The sequence below is a fragment of the Malurus melanocephalus genome, unplaced genomic scaffold (assembly GCF_030028575.1).
Source record: "Malurus melanocephalus ecotype Western Australia unplaced genomic scaffold, MMel_1.1 scaffold_65, whole genome shotgun sequence".
NCBI lineage: Eukaryota > Metazoa > Chordata > Aves > Passeriformes > Maluridae > Malurus > Malurus melanocephalus.
The window spans coordinates 2,244,166-2,267,620 of record NW_026623297.1 but is presented as its reverse complement, the minus strand read 5'-3'; the positions used below and the strand labels follow the sequence as shown (position 1 = coordinate 2,267,620).

Below are 23,455 nucleotides of genomic sequence, written 5' to 3'. Positions count from 1 at the left end.
TCTGGAAAAATATATGCAGCAAAATTATTCAYCTAATGGTCTCAGAAAAAACCCACACACAATTCCCATGAAAGTTCCCAATGGCAAATACCAGTACAGTTTAYAAAGTCCTGAAGGCACATTTTTTGGAAATTAAGTCTAGAAGAAACCATTTGACAATACAGCCTCCTTCTTAAGAACTGCAATTATCCTAGTAGCAAACATGTAATTCAATCCACTTAAGGGGCCTGTTCCATGAAAAACTGTAATGGAACAAAATTACCTAGCAAGATTCCCGTAAAATACACCAAAAAACCCCAACCATAGCTCCTTCTGGGATAGTAGCTGCTTCTTGTGAAGATGTAGGTTGAGATATTTAACTGGATGTCCAAATGGCTTGGCTTTTCAATTGGCAACTCCCACTCAAGTAAGTCTGTGCATTGTCAGACTCTGTTGCTCAGATGTCACAACACTCATAATTTCAGCTCTTCAGGGGAAATTCTTGATGAAGTAACCTCACTCTTTGTCGCTACGTTCCTCCCCACATCCAGTAAAGGACGGAAATTTTCCTTATCCCTCCTTTTGCTGCTGATGTGTCAACACAAACATTTTTTTACACCAGAGGCCCATCCCCTGCCCCTCTTGAGCACAAACAAATCAGACCTTTATAATCCACAAGAGTCGGATATAACAGGATGCTACATGGAGTTTACWGTGCACCTGTCATCAGATGGGGGCTAGAGGGGGTTCCATTTGCAGCTTGGCCTCCAAGCTTTTACTGAAAACACTCAGYCCAAGGAGGTTGAGAAAGCTGTTATTTCACAGAGCTTTGGAAGAAACCTGGGAACAATTCTTTGTTTTGGCAGCAAAACAGTGAAATTTGTGCTTTCAGCTTCATCTTTCATTGCTACWATTCCAGCAGACCATTAAAGCTAAACTGAAAGAGGATTGAGGCAAAAATTGCYACAAAACAGTTCTGCATTGGCCCAGGGGGAATAGAGAATCTCACAGATCTTTTCCACCAATATTTCCTGCAGTTTCCACAGAGGAAGATAGCTGGCAYTTATTCAATGAAACACCACTCTGCTTCCTTACACCTTTTACTGGGCTCTCCTGAAGTGGGGGTGGAAGGACATATCTCTCCAAAGGTCGGTCAGGTTGAGCATTATCAGACAAAGGAGAACCTCATGGTAAGATGCTTGTTCAACTGCTGTAGTCATCCTCATTTTATTTGTATTTGCTCTTGTAAAGCAACAAAACTCAACCCTGCAGACACGTCTGTGCTGGAAGAACTTGATGGGACCTTCTAGAGGAGCTGTGTATTTGCACTGGCAGGGAAACTCCTCTCCAGCACTTAGTCATTCTTAAGAGCAACCCTGGTGAGCAGTTACTAGCAAAACCGAGCTGCTRAATTTTTTCACGGACTCATCAACAAACTGCCAAGTCTCGGTAAAAAATTGCTCATGATTCCAGCAGATGTTTTGAACCTTTTTCTTTTATGACAACTTTAATGACCTCTGTTTTCCTTTCAACTGCTCTTCCCCTTTCCTTCCTCTGTCTGCTCCATATCTCCACGCCAGCCTTGGATTTATTTTTAAAAGCTATTCCTTTTTGCTTGTGGGTTGCCACAGCAGCTACACAGAAACATTTAAAAGCACATGAACAGCCTGGCCAGACACCTGTGCTGATTTGGGCTATGCCCAGAAGAAGGAAAGAAAAGGCTTCTGGCTGAGCTGGTGCAGACCCAAATCRAGCACAGACAGTTCACAGCATCTGCTCCAGCTGTGCTTTCCCTGTGTGAGAACCATGCTGGTCTCAACCCTGATGCCATTGGTGCACATTTTGTCCACTGAGTGCACATTTCGCCATCTTTCACACCCCTCCCAAAAAGCAAAGRAATTGGAGGAGACCTGGAGGTGCACTGTCACATTCTGAGTGAAGCAATRTGATTAGTGCTGAAACCAAAGTCATCTCCTCACTGGCACTAATGTTTGTTTTAAATTTTTTATTTAAAAGCTGAATTATTTTGGAGTGTATTATGAGATTTTTATTGGCTGGATACTCWGTTTGTTCTCCCAGGTGAAAAGCAAATGGAAACTTGATCAGTGAAGAGAACCAYACCAGCATGAGATGGCTGTAAATGAGCAGAGAACAGTGCTTTGTATTGCTGAGTGCCTACAGCTTCCATTAGAGGCTCTTTATTTATAAATATGTATCAATCCCGCCTTGAATAAGGCGGTGATCACAGATCCACATCTAAACCCAGTGGCAATTGACCCAAAAATGTCAGGACAAATCAAAATACTATAAAAACAGCCAAGAAATAATCAAAGACCAGCACAAACAAAACCAATCAAGCAGATACTACCTTAAATCAGCCTTATTAGATATGGTCACTGACTCATGGCTGCCCAGTGCCTTCCAAAGGGGATCATCAACAGAAAAAAAATCAGTCCTGTAACATCAGTTCTAGCACAAGAGATTCCTGCTGCAACAGAGATGGYTGACTGGGAGGCTTTCTCAGGTGTTTTATCTCCCACAATTAGGGTTAATTCCTAATGCAGTAAATGGGAGAAATGTTGCTGAAATATATAATTCTCCTCTACATCATTTGAAMCCTTCTGTGAAAATTATTATTCAGCCTCCTTCCCATTTGCAGTGCAAGAATTTACCAAACTCCGCATTTTAACACACATTTCTGCAGAACCATTTTATGTCCCTAAAAGATAAAGGGTTGTGAAAATACACCAGGTGGCAGGCACAGGACCTTCTCTCTTGTGGGAACCAGGAACCTGCTGAACTGGGGTTTTTTTCAATGTGTGAGCCCCTTCTTCCTCAGCATATACAGGATGGGACRCAGGTCTTGGCAACCTAAATGTTCACTTAATATCCTACTAACTTGTGGAAACAGTACTCACAGTCTGACACCCACATGGCCTCTCTAAGTGATTTCTTCACCCACTGACATTCAGGAGAACATGAGTTGAGAAATAAGGGGAGAACATGGTCCTCCCTGTCCAGCTCACTACTCCAGCAGAATTCATGGCTGAGCTTCACCAGTGCCAACAGGCTGGGTTCTGCTCACTTCAATACTGGTCAGGACAGGACAGTCTCAGTGATGCTGATGGGGACATGTAGCACATGAGTCACAACACCAAAGGGTCTAACCAAGTGTTTTGCAGGTACAGGACTGCTGGGGTCCAAGATAAGCTTTGCTTTAAAGTCTGTCAAAGAAATGAGACCAGACACCACTCTGGAGAGAAAAGCCCTACCAGTGACTCATTGTTTGTCCCTATTTTCTCCACCTATTGTAGCAGAGTGGAGTCACCTTGGAAAAGGGATTAATGAGAAGGATGATAACAAGCAGGGAGGATAGATGRGATGCTGAAGAGCAGAGGGAGCCATGTCTTGGTGACACCAGCTATGAGAGAAGATGCAACAAGGTGGCTGAGCAGTGGCAGCAAGGCAAAAGTATCCAGGCATCTCTTCTCATTCCATGAGTCTCCTGTTCCAGGAAAAAACACATCTAAATATGGCAAACCTTCACGCTACATCCGGCTGCTGGCTCCAGCTGGCTGGCATTGGTTGAGGTCCCCGTGGAGGCCGTCCCCTGAGCAGAGAGGGAAGTTTCCCCCGCGCTCGCTCTGTGCCAGGCCCGGGCTGACTCACCACGCCAGGATGTCAGCGCACAACAGCCCCAGACACCGCTATCTCTGCTCTGCCCGACACAGAGGATTTCCTCCGTGGTGTGCGGGAGCTCAGCTGGAGCTGCTCCACACAGGATGTGCTCAGATATCCTGTGGGTGACTCGTCTTGGCCAGCCCCCGCGCCCGCGGGCCGTGTGGGTGCTGTTTATCCGCTCCAACGCCCGCTCCAACGGGGCGGTCCAGCCGGGACACGGCCCCACTGGATGCAGCGGTGGGGGCCTGGGAACTGCCTGGCTGGACTCTGCTGTGGAGTTTTCAAATGTAAACAGGCCCCTGCACAGGAAACCTCCATTGCTGCAGAAGGAACRGGGCTCAGGGGCCAGAGGCTCCTCRAATGCATCTGGAGAGCTAAAGCAGAGATGCTCCTCTGGGGTGTCTCTTCTGCCCACAGAGATGAAGAAGGTAGTCTGGAGTTCAGTCCAGCAATAACCCAGTGACTACACAGTTCCTCACTAGCTCAGAGCCCTGCAGAGCTCTTAGAGCACAGATTGCTCCAAAGGAAAAATGCACCTACCTTGGTTTTGTTCTACGGGCTTTGATTTTGTTTCTGCCCATGTGAAAGCAGAGCTTTCATTCACAGGCAAATCTTACCCTGGATGTCCAGGAATGGCCCACAGATCATGAGCAGAAGATCCCTGAGCTAAATTACAGCARCCACTGTCCTAGAGAGGCCCCATCAGATCCAAAATGAGGACAGAAGTTAAGACTCAGCTTGTCAGAAATGGATTCGGGTATCAAAATTATAAATCTGCAGTGGACAGATTGAGATCAAAAGCGTGGGAAAAATTGAGCAGCTGAGGCTTTGGTCTTGAATTGCTGTGATCTTGAGGAAGCCACTTCCCAGTGTAAGACTCCATCTCCCCTCTGCTGTCTCTTGAGACTGTAAGTGATGTGGGGCAATAACTGCCTTGCACTTCACAGCAGGATCTTCTCCAGACAGYGTGACAGCTGGAAGCAACAATAAACTTTTCCTCTTGCAGTCTTGCTTCAAGCCCAGGGGAGACATGCCAGTTTTGGCATGCTCCTCACGGTGCTGACAGCTCCTTCAGTGAGGAGTAGTGAGATGGAGGGAGGAAATGACTACAAGTAATTTTCAGGAAAAAAAAGACTGAGAACAGTAGGGAAGTGGGGGCAAAYAGAGATTCAGTCCTGACCTTGTGATTTCGAGTCACTTGAGGTATTTATAGCCTGGAAGTCTACTGTGGCCACTTAATCATTTACACTTATTCTCTCCAGTGTGCAGGCCGTACTGCGATAACCCATCATTGTTATGGTTGTGTGCCGATAATCTGTGGCACAATGGGAGGAAACACAAAGCCTGGGACAGAGCCAGTGACTGTGCCCAGTGGGACAGGCAATGAATGCCCCCTCCCATCCAGTGGGACAGGGATGGGTCACCTCCACCAGCGAGGCTTGAGAGAACAGGCTCTTGGAGCAGAGGGGTCTGAGTGACTGTGTGGAAGCAATTGGGGGTTTTCCTTGGTACCCGATCACTGCTAGACACTTTATCTCAGTATTTTCTTGAAGTTGCTTCTAGCTGCTGGAAGGGGCACAGCAGCAGCAAAACCTGCAGCTCTCCTCAGCATTTTTGGGAGAGCCCTGTCTTCAAAGCTGGCAGGAGATAAAAGGCAGCTCTGAAGACAAGAAGCTGGAGGGAGCCATGCTTGCCTGGCCCACCAGCAGCACTGGACAGACATAGAGGATCACACAGCTCTATGAAGGCACCCAGGTAGGCAGATCCACCTGCCCAGGACTGAAGAAATGACTCACCTGGTCAATCAGCTGTGGGTGGGTGTAGTCACTATTGCAATTTTGAGGAGTCTACAAATCCTGTACTCAGCCAGAAATGTGCAAGGAGCACAAACATACAGAAATAAAAGCATGGACARGTCCCAATTTGGAATTTCCATTCACATAACCCTGATAGAGGCTGGCCCTACAGCAGCTTTTCTGGGTCTGATTTTCTGCTGGCTTTCATCTGGCTACTGCTCTCTCCAGGTGTAAGAWCAGAAGCAGACCCCAGTGTTTTTTTTCCAGGAATGCAGAAAGTCCATGTATTAACATGGAAACAGGATTACTACCAAGTAGCTCTCACAAACTTGGGAATGGTGCCCAGAAGGCTGAGGTCTTGGAAAGACCTTAAGAACTTTCTTGGGGTACTTAACATTATTTACTTTCCAGCAGGAGAGCTGGAGAAAATGCCAAACAAACACCAATCTGGGAGCTGCTGAGCTACTGCAACTYCCTAAGTGATGGGAGGCACAGACAGTGGATTGTATACTTTGTCAGGAAAACCCTAGCAGCAGAAAGGCAACTCTGCAGGCAAGGCAAGGAATTGCACAGCAAGCAGTTCTGGAAGCACTGCACACTTTAACCCCTTGCTGAACATTTTCCAAGCAGGAAAGTGTGGCTTTTAAGTGACATGAACGATACAGTGATGCAAAGCTAATCTACCCCATCAGTGTGGGTTCAGTTTTAAAGAATTTGCATTCTTGGATGAGCTCTTCCCTTATCCATGCATGAGAAGGTTATTGTCTGCTGTTACACATCTCAACACATTTGGTTTTGATAAGTTGAYGTGATGTTTAACAGAAGGTATTTAATTGTCAGTAAATGTTAATTACAGTGATACCAGCAAACTTGCCCTCCTGAAGAGCTCAACTAAGCAGCTTCAAGCTCTTTGCTAAATATCAACCACTGCTTTACACCTGTAGTGACATTTATCACTGTTTTACACAGAGCTTCCCTGGCTCAGACTGACAGAAGAGCATCAAAGAGACACAGCCAGCTTCCTGACCCCTCTTCTCCAATCCTTCTCTCCTCATRCTCTAGCTCTCCTCTGCATCACCTTCCCTTGGGTTACTCTCACAGGGTACATCTTCCTCACACAGGAGAGTGCTCTTCACAAGAAGAAACCTCCAGGACCCTGCACTAGTGTTGTAGAGTGCTAGGGAGTAGCTCTGTTGAGCCTGAGACAGCAGCCAAATTCCAGCAACAGAGAAGCAAAGCAGATGTKCACTCTGTGAAGAAGACACCCTGTCTCAACAATGCTGAGGAACATCACCAGCTCCCAACCTCAGTTTCCCTTGAGAGCTGCACTGGCTGACTGCTTCCCCATTGCTGGCTGAACATTCCTTCACAAACCCATCTGCCTCAGGATGAGCTGGATACCAAGGCACGGTTAGGGTAGAAATTGTCAAGAGAGACCAGGTTTCAGCTGGAAATTGAGAGGCAGGAGATGACATCCTGGAGTCAAGGAGGAAACGAGTGGTGGTAAAGGGAGAGGGGGAGGCTGCTGCCTGTGCTGTTTGTGGAGCAGCGTGCTGAGRGATGGAACGACACCTGGACAGACAGAAAGGCGAAAGGGAAGTGACTTTCATTCTGCAGTGCAGCTTCTGGCTGCTCCCCATTATACCATGGCCATGGCCCTTCCACCATATTCTCTCCAGTTACGGGACAAAGCACCTACCTGATGACAGAAGACTCCCGCTGCTTCCGCTGATAATTTTGCCTTTACTCCCCATGTTGGCCAGCTTTGAGGTCTTGAGGGTTCCAGTTTCAGTCAGGTCAATGGCAATCTCGCTCAGGCTTCTYGCAGCATGAATCTTGGACTGGAGGTGGACACAAGAGTTAGTAATGACCTATCGCCTCTTGGAAGCTCACAGAAGAAAAAAGACCTTTTGCTGTGGCAGGAAACAGGCCTCCACAGCAAACTTGAATTATTTTACAAGAATAGAAGCAATCTGGCACAGTATTCACTGCTGTGCTTTTTACATTCTTAAGTGGGTACAATCCTGGCATTGCTTCCTGTTGTTTGGGTTTTTCTTTGCTTTGCCATGCACATTTTTCTCTCTTAAACAAAGGATGTATGCAGTCAGTGTTTTAMCACATACAATAAGAAACCTTCAGAAATGCCATCACAATAACCTGCTGAAAAGCTCAAAGGCTAAAGATCATCTCTAGCATCTAAAGGACGCCAGAAGGGGCCTTTGCAAATCAGCAATAAGCTTAGGGGCAAGACACAGTGAGGACATGGCTTAAATGGGCCGTCATGAGAAGCTAGAGGAAAATATTCACAGGAAAACACGTTCAGGTTATTGTCCAGACAAACAAGCTGCATGCAGTGCCCCTACTGTAAGGCATCTCTTCAAAGCATAAATGTTACTCCAGTAAGATACAACAGCCAGCCCAGCTCAGTAACTGGCCCCACTGGGGCATGGAGTCAGCCACTGTTCACCACCAAACATCAACAAGGTTGCTGCAATTTGTAATTACAACTAAGTAAATAATGCATAATGAGTAAACTTGGAGAAGAATAGAATAGAATAGAATAGAATAGAATAGAATAGAATAGAATAGAATAGAATAGAATAGAATAGAATAGAATAGAATAGAATAGAATAGAATAGAATTTCAGCTGGAAGGGACCTCCAACAATCATCTCAGTCTATTACAAGCCCTGTGCTTCTGAGCTTCTGCCCTTGCAGGGCCACTGATCCGCAATTTTGATTTCCCAGAACACAAAGTTGTTGGCATGTTTTTACCAAGATTCTCCAACTGCATGAAGAGTTTTATCCAAAAAAAGGGGTGAAACCCCAATTCAAGATGACCTGACCATTCACCTTTGCCCCTTSTCAAGGCCAGAATAGACTCAGCCCTGACCATATAGCTCAGGGGATGGGCACATCATTACTGCACCAACAAATCAGAAGCTGACTGACATCCATATACCACATGTGATCTGTTCCCTCTGGAAAGAACATGAAACAGGACTACAAGGAATATTTGTCATGATGGGATTTTCCGTGTTACTTCATATCCTCAAGAAGAAAAAACCATTCTAACAAGAACTAAGGCTGAATTGATGGCTCAGTGCTCACCATTGAGCTTCTTAGCTCTGTTACTGATATGCTGTGGGGCTTTGGGTAAGACACTTAAGGTTAAGTTCTTAGTGATCCCCTGCCTCTGTTTGCATTATCAGTGAAATAATAAGGAAAAGAAAATATCTCCCTGTAGCACACTGTATTTTTAAGATTAATTTAAGACTGCAAATGAAGACAGCACAGGGAAAACCTTACACCGAAAATACCCTCAGAAGTATCATCATAATTTAATATTCTTGGGTATTTATAGGCTCCACCATTACCTTYTCAGGTACCCAAATGCCTCACAAGCTTATGTCCACAAGAACTCCAGTAACAGGGTGTGTGCTCTCACTTGTTTGAGTGCAGAGGCTGAACTATTTGACAAGATATCAGAGCAGTTTAGTCAACTGGTACTGACGCTCTTCAATAAATGTTGCAACCAGTTAGACACTTTCTGTTTTCCAGCAGTTCCTCCCTAAAATCAGCTCCAGGAGAAGGACAGCACTCTTCAGCTCCTTGGAGCTGATATTTCTGGTCAGAAACAAGGTCTRTGAAACAGCTTATTCAAACAGCTCTGGAAGGTTAGTTCTGGTTGAAGAAGGAAATCACTGCTTTTATCTAATGAGATTTCCTGCTTCTGAAGTCTTGATAAGCAGCCTAAGCATGAACTGCTGTATTGCTGCAATGCCACATTTTTGGAGGTAACAAGCCTTCCAAACTGCCTTTGTACTGCTGATATACCCCTTGCAGCTGTACATATGCTGTACAACCCTACATGTTTATAGGGTTATGTGCACCTTGTACAACCCCAGGAGCAGCTATATTGATCAAACCCAGTGTCTACCTGACCCAACACACTGAGTCCTGGCAGTGGATGTCTCAGAAAGGCACAAACCCCAAGTGTGCACAGACAGATCCATCCCTCCCGTTCCATGAGGCAGTGGTTTTCCTGATTKATAGTATAGTTACAGCAAGAAGCCCTATAGTTTATTTCCACTCATATTCAGAATGCAAATTAGGGCACAGTSTGGCCCCATCTGTCTGGGCACCAACTAAACTGCTGAGTGAAAGTGATGTGGCCGCTGGGTGATGATGTGGTACTGGCCAAGCCAGCAGTGACTGGAGGTGTGCCCTACAGAGGGCAAACAAAAAGATGATATAAGAGCAAAGCCTGGCATCCCCAGAGCCAGGAGAGAGGAAAAACAAACCAGAAGAGAGCAGGCAAGATTAGCAGGGCAGACTGAGCTTCCTTTGCAGAGGGTACAATTYGAACCTGCTGAAACCACAGGAGAAGGTTTTAGATCTGATTGCAGTTGTGCTAATGGTGCCTGGCACTGAACAATGGGGATGAAACACCTCCTGAAAGGGAKGGGGTTAAATTTCCTTGCTGCTCAGTCCCTGCTGCCTCTGCTGCCTACAGCAATGCCAATCAGCATCGGGTGGTCTCGTGCCTTGGACAGGCTCTCAGCAGCAGCAGGAATCAGACCAACAGCTCATTTCACACAGGCCACTGAGCAGCAGCCAGCACGAGGCCTGTGCAGGCTGTGTGCTGCAGCACAGCCCTGGAAAGCTGAGTTACACCCCATTAGCGTTCCCCYGAGCCCTGCAGTCCCTCCAGGCTCAGAAATTTTAAGGCACTTAGAGCAGACCTGCCAAGTCTCATTTACATGGAGGAAGACTGGCTCATTCATGAGTCATTTCAAAGTAYGGGGCCAAACTGATCCCCAGTGCTGCTCTGACAGGGTCAGAGGGTGAAGAAAAATCCGTGATGGACACTAGGGATGAATTTATCCCTCAGTGATGGGGCTTTCCTGGAGGTGATTTTTTGAAACCCTTGGCCTATTTTCTACCAGTTCATTCAGCCAAAAAGCTTTGCAMTTAAGAGGAACGTGCTGTTGAAAATTCCCACAGAATGGGACTTCTCAAGGTTTCTAGGCCAAACGTTTGATTGACTCAGTGCAGTCAACAGAGCAAAGACATGCCTTGAAGTCCTGCTGCATCTGTCTCCCGAAAAAAAAGGGAAGCTGACAGGAGTTCTGCACGCTGACAAGCTCACTTGGGAAKCTGGGGATCTTTTCAGTCTCCACGTTACGCTTCAGTTGCAGGGAGAGAGAGACAAATCAGCAGGGAGCGAGACGCTGGGAACCCGGCGAGCTGGCAGGAGTTCAGCATGGAGTGAGGATGCAGAAACGGCTGGGACCTCACTCGCAAAAGGGTCAGAATCCAGGCAAAGCGGATTTTATTTCTTTTTAAAATCAAGTGAATGGTTTTCTTTCCAGTGGAGCTGTTGGTTCAGATCCAACTGGTGCCCAGTTGTGTGAGGAGCACAGAGTTCAAGCTTTCTTTATCACTCTGTCACATCTCCCGCCATCTAATCTACATCACTGGAGCAAAGGCTCAGCTGCAGTGAGCTCCAGCAGGCTTTCTCCTCTAAGTTTGTTTTTATTTTTCTTTCTTTTGTCAAAATGATATGAAATGCCAAGTTTGGACATGAAAGGAAGGAATATCTAAGTTTTGCTTTGAAGTTGAAGATTCAATTGAAGTGAGGCCTGAGATTTAAGGGGCTGCAAACCCATGCGACCTGAAATTCAATAAATGTTTGTCTAGGCCCCTGAGAGCTGAACTGAAGACATTTCACATCACCCCACTCTGGGATATGATTTACTAAAAGCGAAGCTCATATGAGCACAGTGTCCTTGAAGTGGCCAGCAGGATGAACTGAACAGATAATTTAAAATTGATGGATCTATCAATATTGACAGTGGCATGTCAAAGATGAGGACAACAGATGAAAATACCAGTTCCCTTAAGAGAAAGGGACAAAAATATTTGTACGCCTTAACTTCAAAGCCTCAGCATGACCACTGGGATTATTGTGACAAAGCACTCTGACATGGTCACAGACGTGACAGGTTGACAAATGAGGGCTGGTGGGTGGTGCTGCCTGTAGGAGTGTGAGAGAGGGGAGATCAGATTGAAACACAATCTGCCCACAACAAAAGGAGTCWCTGAAGGGAAGTCCTGAGTGTTTCAGAGACCCAGTTTCTTACCAAAGAAATAGGAGATGGAGRGAATCTCCTTTTGTTTGTTGGTTGCTTGTGACCTAAATACCYTGCAGCTAGATCAGCAAATCCATCTGGCTAAAAGTAAAGAAAAATAAGCTTCTATTTGTCTGACATCTATCTCTGAGTTGACAGAGAACTATGCACTGCCCTGATGGTCCTGAGCAGAGAAGGGGGACAGGAAGGCATCCCCTGGTATCAGTGAGTATGCAATGTTGTCCATATTTMCAGCTGGCACTTAGGCAGGGTTGGGAAGTTGGCTGCATCCCTAAATTCAATACAGTTTACAGMAACTAAGGTGAAATCTGGGTATTTGCACTAGATAAGACATGGTCAAAGTGAGTGCAACTCTGCCCAAGGCATCCAAAAGTCCTACCCTACTATTCTACAATGAAATCACAGACCTCATGATGGGGAAAGCAATGTCAGGACTTAGAATGAGTGGGATGAACAGCACACCTCATGAACCACCACATAATTCCAGAAAGCCAACTAAATTCATTTAACTGGCAGAAAAAAAATAATGCAGTAAAGAAAAGCAGGAAAAAGAAATATTTTTCTGCCAGCTTAGTGGGCTGAACTGGCTCWTGAAGGGACCTGATAGAACCAGGGTCTGAGCAAGGAAAGGAGCAGCCCCTGCTCGAAAATGTACACAGTGCTTTCAACAACAGCAAGGTGTTAATATTGTTTCAGGTATTTGAAAGCCCATCACCTGCACCTTCTGCCATTTCACCAGAGATGAGGGCCAATGCAGGTACTCACTAAACACAGTCTCTATCTTCAATGTGAAGCTTTACACCAGTGTGCTCATATGGAGAAAAAAGTCCCCATGAGAAGTCTTTTCTCTGTATCAAAGTGATCTCAAAGTGATCAAAGGGATCTCCTGCTCCTCTGGGTATGCCTAAAACCACTGATGAAAGGAATTAGAGGGAGAACACAYACTCTGCTCATTTCAAGGTGGTTTCTTTTGTGCATTGCATGGGCCTTTGTGAAACACCAGATTGCGACAGTTCCTTGTAAGGCCAGGCTSTCAAGCCTCCTGTCCTTCTCCYARTATAATATCCCTACCCYTCATTTCTARGAAAATACAATAGTAAAAAGCAAARGACARCAAGAAGAATCCAGAAACAGTYGTAGACTGTGAAGCTACTTTGAACTCAGTTATTGGAAGCTGCCCTAACTTTATGACAGAGTTCAAAATGTGGAAACCATCCAAACAGGGACRTGAGCCTATCTCCTTGCTAACTTTGGCTCTTTCAATTTGGCCACAGTTCAAKACAACCTTTTTCTCAATCCTTACTCCCATAGATATGATTTCAATAAAAATGTTCTCAATCTGGCGAAAATTAGCAAATATCTTGAGTCAATTTGCCTTTTTTTTCATCTCAAGTAGAAAGGGAGAGCAGGAAAGAAGCCACCATCCGGCCTTGAGCTGGCTGGGGCTGTGGAGAGTGACAAGGACTCACCCACCACAATATGCACTTCCCATGCTTACCTTGCTTTGCTTYCTGTCCAGGTAGAACTGATGTTGACTAATGGCCATAGCCCAGATAGACTTTATTAGTGCTGGACAGGCGTACCACGTATGCACAGCGATGCCACTATGCCCAAAAGTCCTCCTGGTCACAGATGCCCTGGARAGGAGAAAAGAATGAACTGGGGTTACACAAAGGTTTCACCAGATTGCTTCCTATGGCAGAACATATCACAGATCTCATAGTCAAAGCTGCTGTTTTTACTGTGAACACCCTTGTGCTAATGGGAAAGAAGGCTAAGAAATCAGCAATAAATATCTAATCAAGCCCAGAGAGCATTTACTTTAAATATCTCCTCAAGACAGCAAGCTCCAGAGGACTAAGAGTAAAACAATCCAGTTTGTCTAGTTCAGACTATCCCTGGGTTTGGCTGAGCTGATGCTGACTTGCTGCATATCCCAGGGGAGTCACTAAGGTCAAAGCCTGCATGAATCCTCTGTGTCTCACCCCATACTGAGACATCAGAGTCCAAGTCTTCACAATCTCCACTACGTCTGGCTTTGGACAGTGGCTGCCAAATATTAGGACCCAGGTAACAACTAAATGGCTGCTTTAGGGAAGAAACTTTAGTGGGASAAACTYTTCAGGAACCTTGATTTCTCCACYTGTAAACAGATGTWGTAGGTTTTGCCACATGGTATGGGGGCAGGGAGTTGTGAGGTTCAGAGGGGGCTGCCTGATGTGCTGGAGAGAAGAATGGGACCCAGYGATTAGCTAAGTGAATTTAAAAACAGGAAAAATAAGAGCTAAATATTTCCTCTCTGCGAGTCCCAATTGTTCTCAAACATTAGCAAAAAAACACAGGTTAGGTTTCCCCATGCTTTCACAGCTGTACAAAACTGCTTGATTATTCCTCCCCATCCCTCAAAAGCAACCCCACCAGCAGAGCCCCTGACACCAGCACACTGCACATCCRCACTCTCAGCATCCTGGTCTGTGGAACTCCTCCCACTGCAGGGATGGAACTCTGGCTGGAATRAACCACACCACTGACCTACAGAACCCCAAATAAGTGAGGGCCTCCTCTGCAGTCTGTTGAGTCTTGTGGTGGAGTAGGATTATGAAATGATGTGACATGGGTACAGCTCAGAAACGTGACACTTTGAGGGACATGGATTGTGAAGAGGGACCAGTACAAGAGACATCCTGGGGAGCAGGTGTACTGCAGAGGAGCTGCCACAGCCCGGAGAGCAGGGACTCTGTACCACACAGTGTGGAGGTGACACTGCAGGACAGCCCAGGAGCTCTACTGTGCCGTACAAGGGAGAGTCAACTCTTTTACCAGCATTCACAACTCCTCAAACCTGCYAAAGTTCCCCTCCTGCACCTGCACTGGACACCTCTCTTCTGGTGCTTGTGGGCTACTGTCCAAAATTGGRGGTGAATACAGAGAGGGGAGGCACATTGTTGGAGAAAGTTGTGATAGAGCCAAGAATTAAAGAAAACCAAAATTCTGCAGCAAAATGAGAACTGCTGGCAATGCTCAGTCTGGGAGAGAGCTGATAGTCATTACATCGGGGCCTTTTCAATGTTTCAAAATGTGTTAAAGTCAAATTATGGAGCTACAAATCAGAGTGAAATTTTGGATAAAACAGCTGTGGCCAAGGCAAACAAGGTCTGAGACAAATGGGATCTCGTATTTCAGTGTTACCCTGTGCCGAGCCCTTTCCCTGTCAATGGTGCTAGAGACCATGTCCCATTAGGAGTATTGTTCTTGTGAGAAAAGTCTCCATGGAAGCAACAGGACAGCAGCTGATGGTGTTGGGCTTTCTGATTCCTTTCACTGAACAGGGAATGAAGGCTGTAATGGGAGGTGTTGTTGAAGTTGAGACTGGAGAGCAGATCCCACTCTGGATGCTTTATACTGGTCCAAGGACACAATCCACTGCAGCACACTGGCACGTAAGGCTCTAAGGCATTAAGGCACTCAAACATGGGCTGAAGCCTTAATTCTGGTTCAAATGCAGTTACTCCTGAATTCTTAGAAACATACTCTGCAAACCATCCATCTTCTCATTGTAAAAGCCACGAGATTTTTTTCCCCTTTTGGAATCTCTACGTGTTTCCCATCAAAACTGCAGACTCTGTTATAATGTCTGCAGACTTTGCTGGTCAGAGCTGTGGACTTGCTTTTTACAGCTGTATTCTGAAGACCTGAGAGAGAGATGGCCCATGGGTGTTTTTTTCCATGACTTCCCTTCATGCATGCCACATGCACTATGGAATTAACCCTGTTGATAGTCCCTAAAGTGTATCAATTTCCTCCTTTATGGGATAAGTAACTGCAAAAAAAGGAGGTTAAATGGCTTGTTGGGGACAGGAAGCCATGGGCAGAGGCAGGGCTTAAAAAACATACGTTGTGCTGCCCAGCTCTGGCCACAACCACGGAGCTGCACTCCCTCTCCTAGCTGTGGCTTCGCTGACTCAGGCTCTGGTTTGGCTACGAGGACAGGAATGTGGAGAGAGCAGTGCGTTGGCTACTCCTCCTCCTCCACATGCTGAACAACTCCTCGCAGTAGTCCATCCCACTTGGCTGGGAGACTACAACCCAAGCGGTCTTCCCACCACACCACTGCAACGTGCTGTGTTGCTTTACAGCCTGAGTACCAGTTCCACCTGGATGGTGGCACTCTGGAAACACAGCCCAATCAAAATTACATAAAACCCAACCAAATTAACTCCTTTGCACCGAGAAAGTACCAGGCTGACAACCCCGGACAAGGCTTTGTCCTCCTGGTGTTGAGTCAGAGAAACAATGCAATGGAGTAAGAAACGGAAACTCTKCTGTGTCACTAATTCCTATAATCTAAATACAAATGAAAGAGAAGAGGTTGCTCTGTGTGGTCACATTTCATGCACGACATCGAGTTACAAATGTCACTGTGATTTTAAAGTCCCAGAGCTATTTCCTTTCTTTTTCTTGCAACTGCTCCTTCCAGGAAACAGCCAGAACTTAGGGCATTTAGGGGCTGTTGATTGCTCGCAGCACACGTTTCTGTGGCCTCGCTGGCTGCTGGAGCCTCGGTGGGGGAAGAAGTGCACCACCCCCAGCTCCTGTTGCTGTAAGATCTCCCAGGGTATTCTCGACTTTGGGAATTCGCTCTGCTAGATTTCATGTGAGTGTTTACATGCTTAATATTAAGCAGATGCTCTGAGGTTCTGCTGACCTGGAGCTGCKTTACTGAAAGTTTGTTGTAACAAAATACACCTATGCAGACAGGCACCGTTGTACTAGTATGACTGTGCTCTTATCAGGGTAAATAAGGACAGAAACTGCATGCAAAATTCCGCCAATAAAAGTACACAYATTAGTAGGCTAATACACGGATAGRCATGGGAAACAGGTGAAACAGCTGAGTGAYAGCAAAACTCATTGCTACCAGCAGCACATCAAATCAGTCTGGGAAGTGATGKTTTCCCTCGGTGGTATCACAGTTAMAGGGCAAGAAAGACATTTTTAGCRAGAGCAACTTTCAGAGCCATGCACACAGTCTGCAGTGACCATCCGGTAACGCAAACACACCAGGGGTGCTGAATGCGCCGATGGGATGCAGCACAGTCCCTTGAACTCTCTCTCACATTAAGCTTCCAAAGTAAAAAAAGATTCCTATGCCAAAAGGACTGATGGGCTTTCATCCAGRCTGCCGGTAAACCTCTGGTTCCGCGCCATTCCTTTCAGCTTCACTACTGAATATTTATTTACAAAGAAGCATGTGAGTACAAAATCTGGCGCTCATCTCCAGGCTCTTAGTGAAACACAGGGACAAGGCAAAACCTCCCTTTCACACGGGGGCTGCCGGCAGTGCAGCTGGGGCACCGGAGCTGCACAGTCCCGGGGGTCACAAGGCGACAGAACAGAGGGAAGGGGAAAGAGAATACCGCCGGGCGCCGAGGGGAAACATCCTGAAAAACACACACAGAAGCCGAAATGTCCCGCTGGAAGGAAGCAGCASCCCCCGGCTTGGTACCCGCTGCCTCTCTCTGAAGTGTTCCCCAGCTACCAAGCACAGCGAGCCCCGCGCAGCGGCGGGGACAGCGCGGCTYAGCCCGACCCGGCTCAGCCCGGCCCGTCTCGTGGCTCACCTGCGCGGATCGTGCACCTCCACCGAGAACTTCTTCTCGCGGAAATAGAGGTTCTCCAGCTGCCTCCATTGGAAGATCTGCGGGGAGAAGAAGGGGATGAGGCGGCTCGGCGCGCTCCCTCGCCCAGCCCTGCCCGCCGCTTCCTCCCGGCGCTGCGGCGGGAATGCCCCGCTGCGCTGCGCTCCGCCCCGGCCCCGCGTCCCGCCCGCGCCCCCCGCCCCGGACCCGCGGGGCAGCCCCGGGGGCGGGCGGCGTCCTCCGTCCCTCCCTCCCCCCTCTCCAGCCCGCCGGGCCCCCGCTGCCTGCGGCGGGATCGGTGCCGGGGGCAGGAGGGGAAGGGCGCCGGTTTCACTCTGTGGGGACAAATGCGTTCAAACGCACGCGAACTCCGGGCAAACCGGGATTCGAATACACTTTCCTTGGGGTGGGTGTATCGGCCCCTGGCACAACAGGCTTTCCCCCGGGTGAAAGAGGCGAGATCCCTATGAGGGCGTCTCGTCCCGTTCCACCCAAGTGCGATACCCAGTTCTGAGTTTATCCGCAATTCACGTAAAAGTGGCAGGAGCATGAGCCGCGTGGAGTCAATTTATCTGACTCAAGCGCTGTCAGACTCGTGGTGGCGATGGCCAAAGCTCCAGCGCTCCCGGCAGTGCAATACCCGGCAACAAACAGGTCATATCCCAACCTCTSTTTTACAGGGCGTCTCAGAGCGGCACTGGGATAAAGCCAACACTACCACCAAGGGGGAAACTGAGGCACGAAGCTTTTCATGGGAGTGAAATGCGGCGTGCTCTCGCCTCCTGACGCCTGGGCCAGCCCTGGAGGGCTCTGCGTGCTCCTGGGCAATGGGGTGCGCTCACACGGTCCTTGTGCCCACACCTCTGCCGTCAAATAGYCCCCGTCTCTCAGGCAGGAGGGCGGACTGGCCACAGAGCAGCGCGAAGGACGCGGTGACAAAGAAACAGTGTCAGCTCCGCAAACCATCACACCGTCACCACCGCGGGCAGRTCCACCACTGCCTCCTCCTCACAAATGAGTAAGCCGAAATCCAAACTCTGGATTCCAGGCTGCTAGTCCTGGAAGCAGCCTCCATCCCCCCTGGGCATTTCGGACTTCGGCTTCCCTGCACTGCCCTAGCAGAGCTGGGAAACGTAACCTCGCTGCTGGGGAGCACAGCAGCACAGCTTMCCCTGATTTACTCTCCTTCTCTCACTCCAAGGAGCTTCTGTGGAGCTCCCATCCAACCCCCGAGGAAGGCGCTGGCTCCTGACATGCCGAGATAAGCCTCGGTTGCCAGTGTCAGTGCTCTGGAGATAAGTAAACAGGAGGCGTAATTTGATTTGCACTGATATAGCTGCTGGCRGAACTGAAATCTAGAGAATAAAACAAATCACAGCGAGGACCCTAAATTTTCTCCTTGTATATTTCTGGGACAGCAAAATTGAAAATATTTGTTTGTTAATGTTACCAAGGAAGGTTGGGGTTTTTTTTTCTCTATTTTTTCTTTTTCTTTCTGTAACGGGGTGTTTGGAAGGAAGGATGGGGGTTAAGAAGGGCATTGAGCTGCCCCATTTTCTGGGGCTATCCACATTGCAGGGGGCTGGGGAAAGAAAGGGGCCAGGAGACATGGGAAGTCTGAAAAGCTGAGTACACTGTCCTTAGCGGGTTACCTTATTCCTCCACGGGAAAAATTATTTGCTGCACAGAAGTTGTAAACACCAAAAGAACCACAGAAACACCCACTATTTTACCCACCGAGGGAGGATAGACATGAGGTGAAAGGGTTAAGCCGGGAGCTGGAGTCTGACTCCTCTTKAAGCGCCTGGCTTCAAAGGCATGGAAAGGAAGTTTGGGGCCTAAACTCCCACAGACAACAACTGGGGTCAAGCCGAAAACATCCCTCCGTGCTGCCAGATGCCCGTCCGCAAGGCGGGGAGGACAATGCGGCTSTGCTGCACGGCATGTGCAGAGGACGTGTTTGGGAGGCGCTCAGACATGTGGAACACATAAGAGTCTAAAAAGCCAGCAGATCACACCCTTCAGAAAATATCCTTGTCCCCAGGTCCCCCGTTGTCATTTATGACTAAACTTCGGCGTGGCACAGAAGGAATCTGAAACTTTTCCGAGCTGCTGGCAGCTGCTCTGTTTGGATGCTCGCCTGCCCATCCTCCCCMCTCTGACTCTGCCGGACTATCCCTTGGGCTCAGATCCTTTTCTGTTTTACCCTCTCTGCTCCCAAATCTCACAGTGCTGTTTCCTAAGTGAATCTCTGTTTCTCGTTTCTCTTCGATGATTAACTCCAACTGTCCAAACACGCAGGGCTCAGGGGAAGCTGCTCAGATGCCCAAATGTAGGCATGGAGTGCCCTTTTCCATGCCCCAGGGCTCCCTGCCTGGCCCCTGGCTGCTGCCCCAGGTGGGAGGGAGCTGACATAGGTCCGGTGCTGTATCTGCCAGCCCCAYGCAGATGTTTTGGATCACCAGCAGTGCCTAAAACAGCATTAGACACCTACGTTTTGGGCACTGGAGCAGCTCCCCAGATTGCTGCATTTTTCTATTTAGTTTTGTTGTTTTCCTTGGCAGGGTGCAGAAGGAGGCAAATCCAGGCTTTTGGAAGAAGGGGGTGAAAGTGACCCCACAACCTGAGCTTGTGTCTTTTATTCCACAGCTCTGTTGTCCAGAATGTACATATTGTGTTTTACCATTGCTGTAACTGTGCTCCATCTGCTCCCCAAATATTATTCTACAGTCTCCCACTCCTTTTTCTCTCATTGATCTGAGACGTCTCCCTCTTCCTATATAAAAAGAATCAAATCTGCCAAAATGTGAATACMCACAAGAAAGTATCCACTTTCCTGTTAGCAGATCACAATCCCTCCAGAGAAACAAAGCCAAAGGTCCCCCTTCAGCCAGAGCTCCTAATGCAAGCTGCTCCCTTCACCAGTTGCCCGGCTAATGYACAATCTCAAATTGATGTTTTTAATGCAGTGACAGATGCACAAGTTGCCATTAGTGGGTCTTCCTAAATGGAAGCGTAATTTTTACCCATCAAGATCCTTTTACCACGCTTGCAGCCTTCACTGGGGAATAGAGTCACAGCAGGGAGCTGGTCGTAATTTCAACAGGGTCTTGTGGAAATGCAGTGACAACAGATGTGTGCTGGTTTCGGGGCTGGTTTGAGTCAAAGCATCCATGTTCATGGCAGGTTTGCCTCTCTCTACACCAAGGTTGGGTCTGCTTTTGGGTTATATGGCTTATGATTGTCTTTGGTTAATTTGCGTGGGTTGAATACCATGCTGCACTTGGGGGTGGGACAATTTGTGTTGGTTTTACTGGGACTGTATCAGAGGTACAGTGACCCTTTGGGAAAGGATACCTCAKCAGGGACTGGGACACCATGTCCCCAAACATGCTGGGAGTGGGGCTTRGGAGAAAGTCACTTGGTAACACAAGCTGAAAGCACAGTTCTCCTGCCCTTGAGTAGCTGCCTTCACTTGGTGYCCACAGACAAGGGGACAATTAGTGGTGCTGCAGAGGACCAAGTCTCTGTGATGTGGTGGTTTGCCTGCTGGGTTCTCTTCTGAGGTCAGCAGCTCATTTTGGATCATGCAGCACTGGGGAGCTTTCAGATGGGAACAATTTTAGGTAGTGGCCATCATTACAGASTGCACATGAAATGGTTTAATCTTCAACAGATACTTAAAGAAGTATCCCTGAGACTGGCTTTTGAGCACAGCTGCACACTCACACAGGCATGTGAAAGGGGCTAGAAAAGAATTACCCTTATTCCCTCCTGCTCTGAGGGACCTGCCCTCACTGTGTCTGTTTCATCGTGCCAATAAAGCTGGAACTGACACTATCACTTGAATTTGAAAAACTGCTTATCAACCCATGAACATTCAAGGGAATGACTGTTCCCTGTCAGACCACGTTTTCTGTTTAAAATGTGTTAGGGTGGGTGGGGAGGCCATGAAGGGGAAGCCAGTGCCAGAAATGATTTCTACAAAGCTGGTAGCTTAGAAGAGGAGCTAGGAGAGGGCTGCATGGTGTGCTGCAGAGAATTCAGGTGCAAGCTACAGGAATTCTCTCATTGGAAACCCCTTCCAAGAGGCAGGCAAGCTTGCCAGGCACCAGATGTTTGTGACTAGTTACAAAGAGCTGCAGTTAAAGCCCTTCAGAYGCAAACTTCTTTTGTGAGCACACTTGTGGTTTGCTGGCTGCTCCTTAATTAAGCTGAGCCTGGAGGAGAGGAGGCCCAGGGATCTGCATCCATTTCAGCCATGTGAGTCTGAAGGATTTTTTACCATTTTTATTGACCATGAGGCTGGTGCTGTGGGGTTTGCACATGGCAGGAGGTAGGGTCAGCATCACAGTATTTGAAAAATGCTGGAGGTTCATGATAAAGAAGAGAATGTGTTTTGTAAATGAAATATCAGAGATTGATTCTGGCTCGGTCTCTCATGGCCTGGGTGACCTGGACTTTGCAGAGGTGTGGGGACCTGAGTTAGTGCTAGGCACTGGGCTGTGCTCTGTCCCTTTGTGCTCAGGSAGCCTGCTGGAGTATCCAACAGAAGGACCAYRCCATTTATTTGGGAACTCCTGGCARTAATGGGGCTGTTGCTTGCTCCTGTATTGCCCTTCAGCTCAGGCACAGGACACAGGGGGCTGCTGAAGGGCCAGCACTGGAGGTTGGTGCACAGTGCTGTTTGTACCTAGAGAAACATGCCCAAATAGTACCTTTTGGAATAATTCCAAAGCCTGAGGTTGGGGTACAGGGTTCCTGAGATACTGTGTTCTGCCTCCTGTGCCCAGAAGAGCCAGACCTTTCTACAAAGAAATGTGTGCTATGGCTGGGCACACTGTGGGGATACAGTGTGAACCATTTTGCATTTGTTCTCTTAAGAACCAAATATAAATGCCCAGGAGTCTAATTTTCTTTCTCTTTTCTGTGTGCTGAATCACCCAAGATGGGGCACAGGCTGAATGCACACACTCTCAGGGGTTCCAGGTACCATGTTTGGTGGCTGTTTAGGATCAAACCATCTGCACAAATCTAGAGAAGATCTATCTGCTGTTAGCTCTGTTTGATGACCAAAAGGCRATTTACAAAGAAGGTAGAGACAGACTTTGTTCAGAGGTGCCCAGCGAAAGTATAAGAGGCAACAGACACAGGCTGCAGGGTTGCAGCAAGGGAAATTTTCAGTAGATATATAAAATAAAACCCCAAACCCCAAAGCAATGAGTGCAGATGATTGAACRCTAGGGCCATGAGTAACCAGATCAAACTCTGAAGGTGGCACAACTTTTAKTGTGAGGTTGGACTAGAGACCTCCAGAAGCCTTTTTAACCCATATTTTTCTTTGATTCTAAACATCCAATAAATGACCAATTGTAATTGCTATTTGACTCGCTGACCTATACAGCGTCTCCCAGTCCTTCAAGTCTTGCCACTTCCTAGATGATTAATGCCTTGTTAAATCACACTATGCAGAAGGAACAATCATCCCTCCAACTGCATGGACTACCACCCAGACTGGGTGCTCTGAATAGCTTCTAGGAAAGGCAGAGAAATAATGTGGCACGTTTCTAACAGCCAAATGCAACCCCTTCCCTCGCCTACGCTGTGGGCAAGAGCCAGCACTGGATGACTTCCCGATACTAAAACTGATATTAAACAATGGAACTAAAACAATGACAGTATTTTCACACAGCTTGCATGAGTGCAGCTATAAACTCCCAAGTCTTTTGTCCTGCAGTTTAAAGACAAAACAAACATAACAAAAAAGAATTCCTCCATGGAAATGCAATTCCCTCCACTGAACAAAGCAGCRAGCAAAATTCTAGGAGCTGAGTTATGCAGGAGGTCAGGGTGGAGGTTGTGAGCGGTCCCTTTTCGGCCTTAAACTGTATGGAAATCACAGCTCCAGCCAAGTCAATGGCAGTTTTGTCCCAGTGATTTCAGTGGGGCCATGGTTTCCGGGCATGGATTTGTGTTCTGCCTCAAGCCAACCCTGCTCCCATCAATCATACCTCTGTCAAACTAGTTAGAGTGAAGGAGGAAGGATTTGGTCCAGGCAGAACAGCACCATCTTAGTTCAAACAAATGTGCTCTTGTTTCAGGGGAAGATTTACCAAGAGATTTCCGTGGGCTGTCACCTGTGAATTAGTGTGACCCATTGCTGAGGGTGCCCTTGGGTCATGAGATGGGGATGCCGCTGCACCGCA

General features: G+C 47.6%; 1 protein-coding gene across 7 annotated transcripts in view; it reads right to left on the bottom strand.

Annotated features, from left to right (window-relative positions):
* Positions 1-23,455, bottom strand: part of FRMD4A (FERM domain containing 4A) — a 271,255-nt gene that overhangs the window by 21,968 nt on the left and 225,832 nt on the right. For all 7 annotated transcript variants that reach the window (XM_057366444.1, XM_057366441.1, XM_057366442.1 and 4 more), the window contains exons 12-14: positions 17,232-17,308; positions 13,109-13,247; positions 7,156-7,297 (exon numbers count right to left, since the gene is read on the bottom strand). In XM_057366444.1, coding sequence (XP_057222427.1) covers positions 7,156-7,297; positions 13,109-13,247; positions 17,232-17,308 — 358 coding nt within the window. The remainder of the gene's footprint in view (positions 1-7,155; positions 7,298-13,108; positions 13,248-17,231; positions 17,309-23,455) is intronic.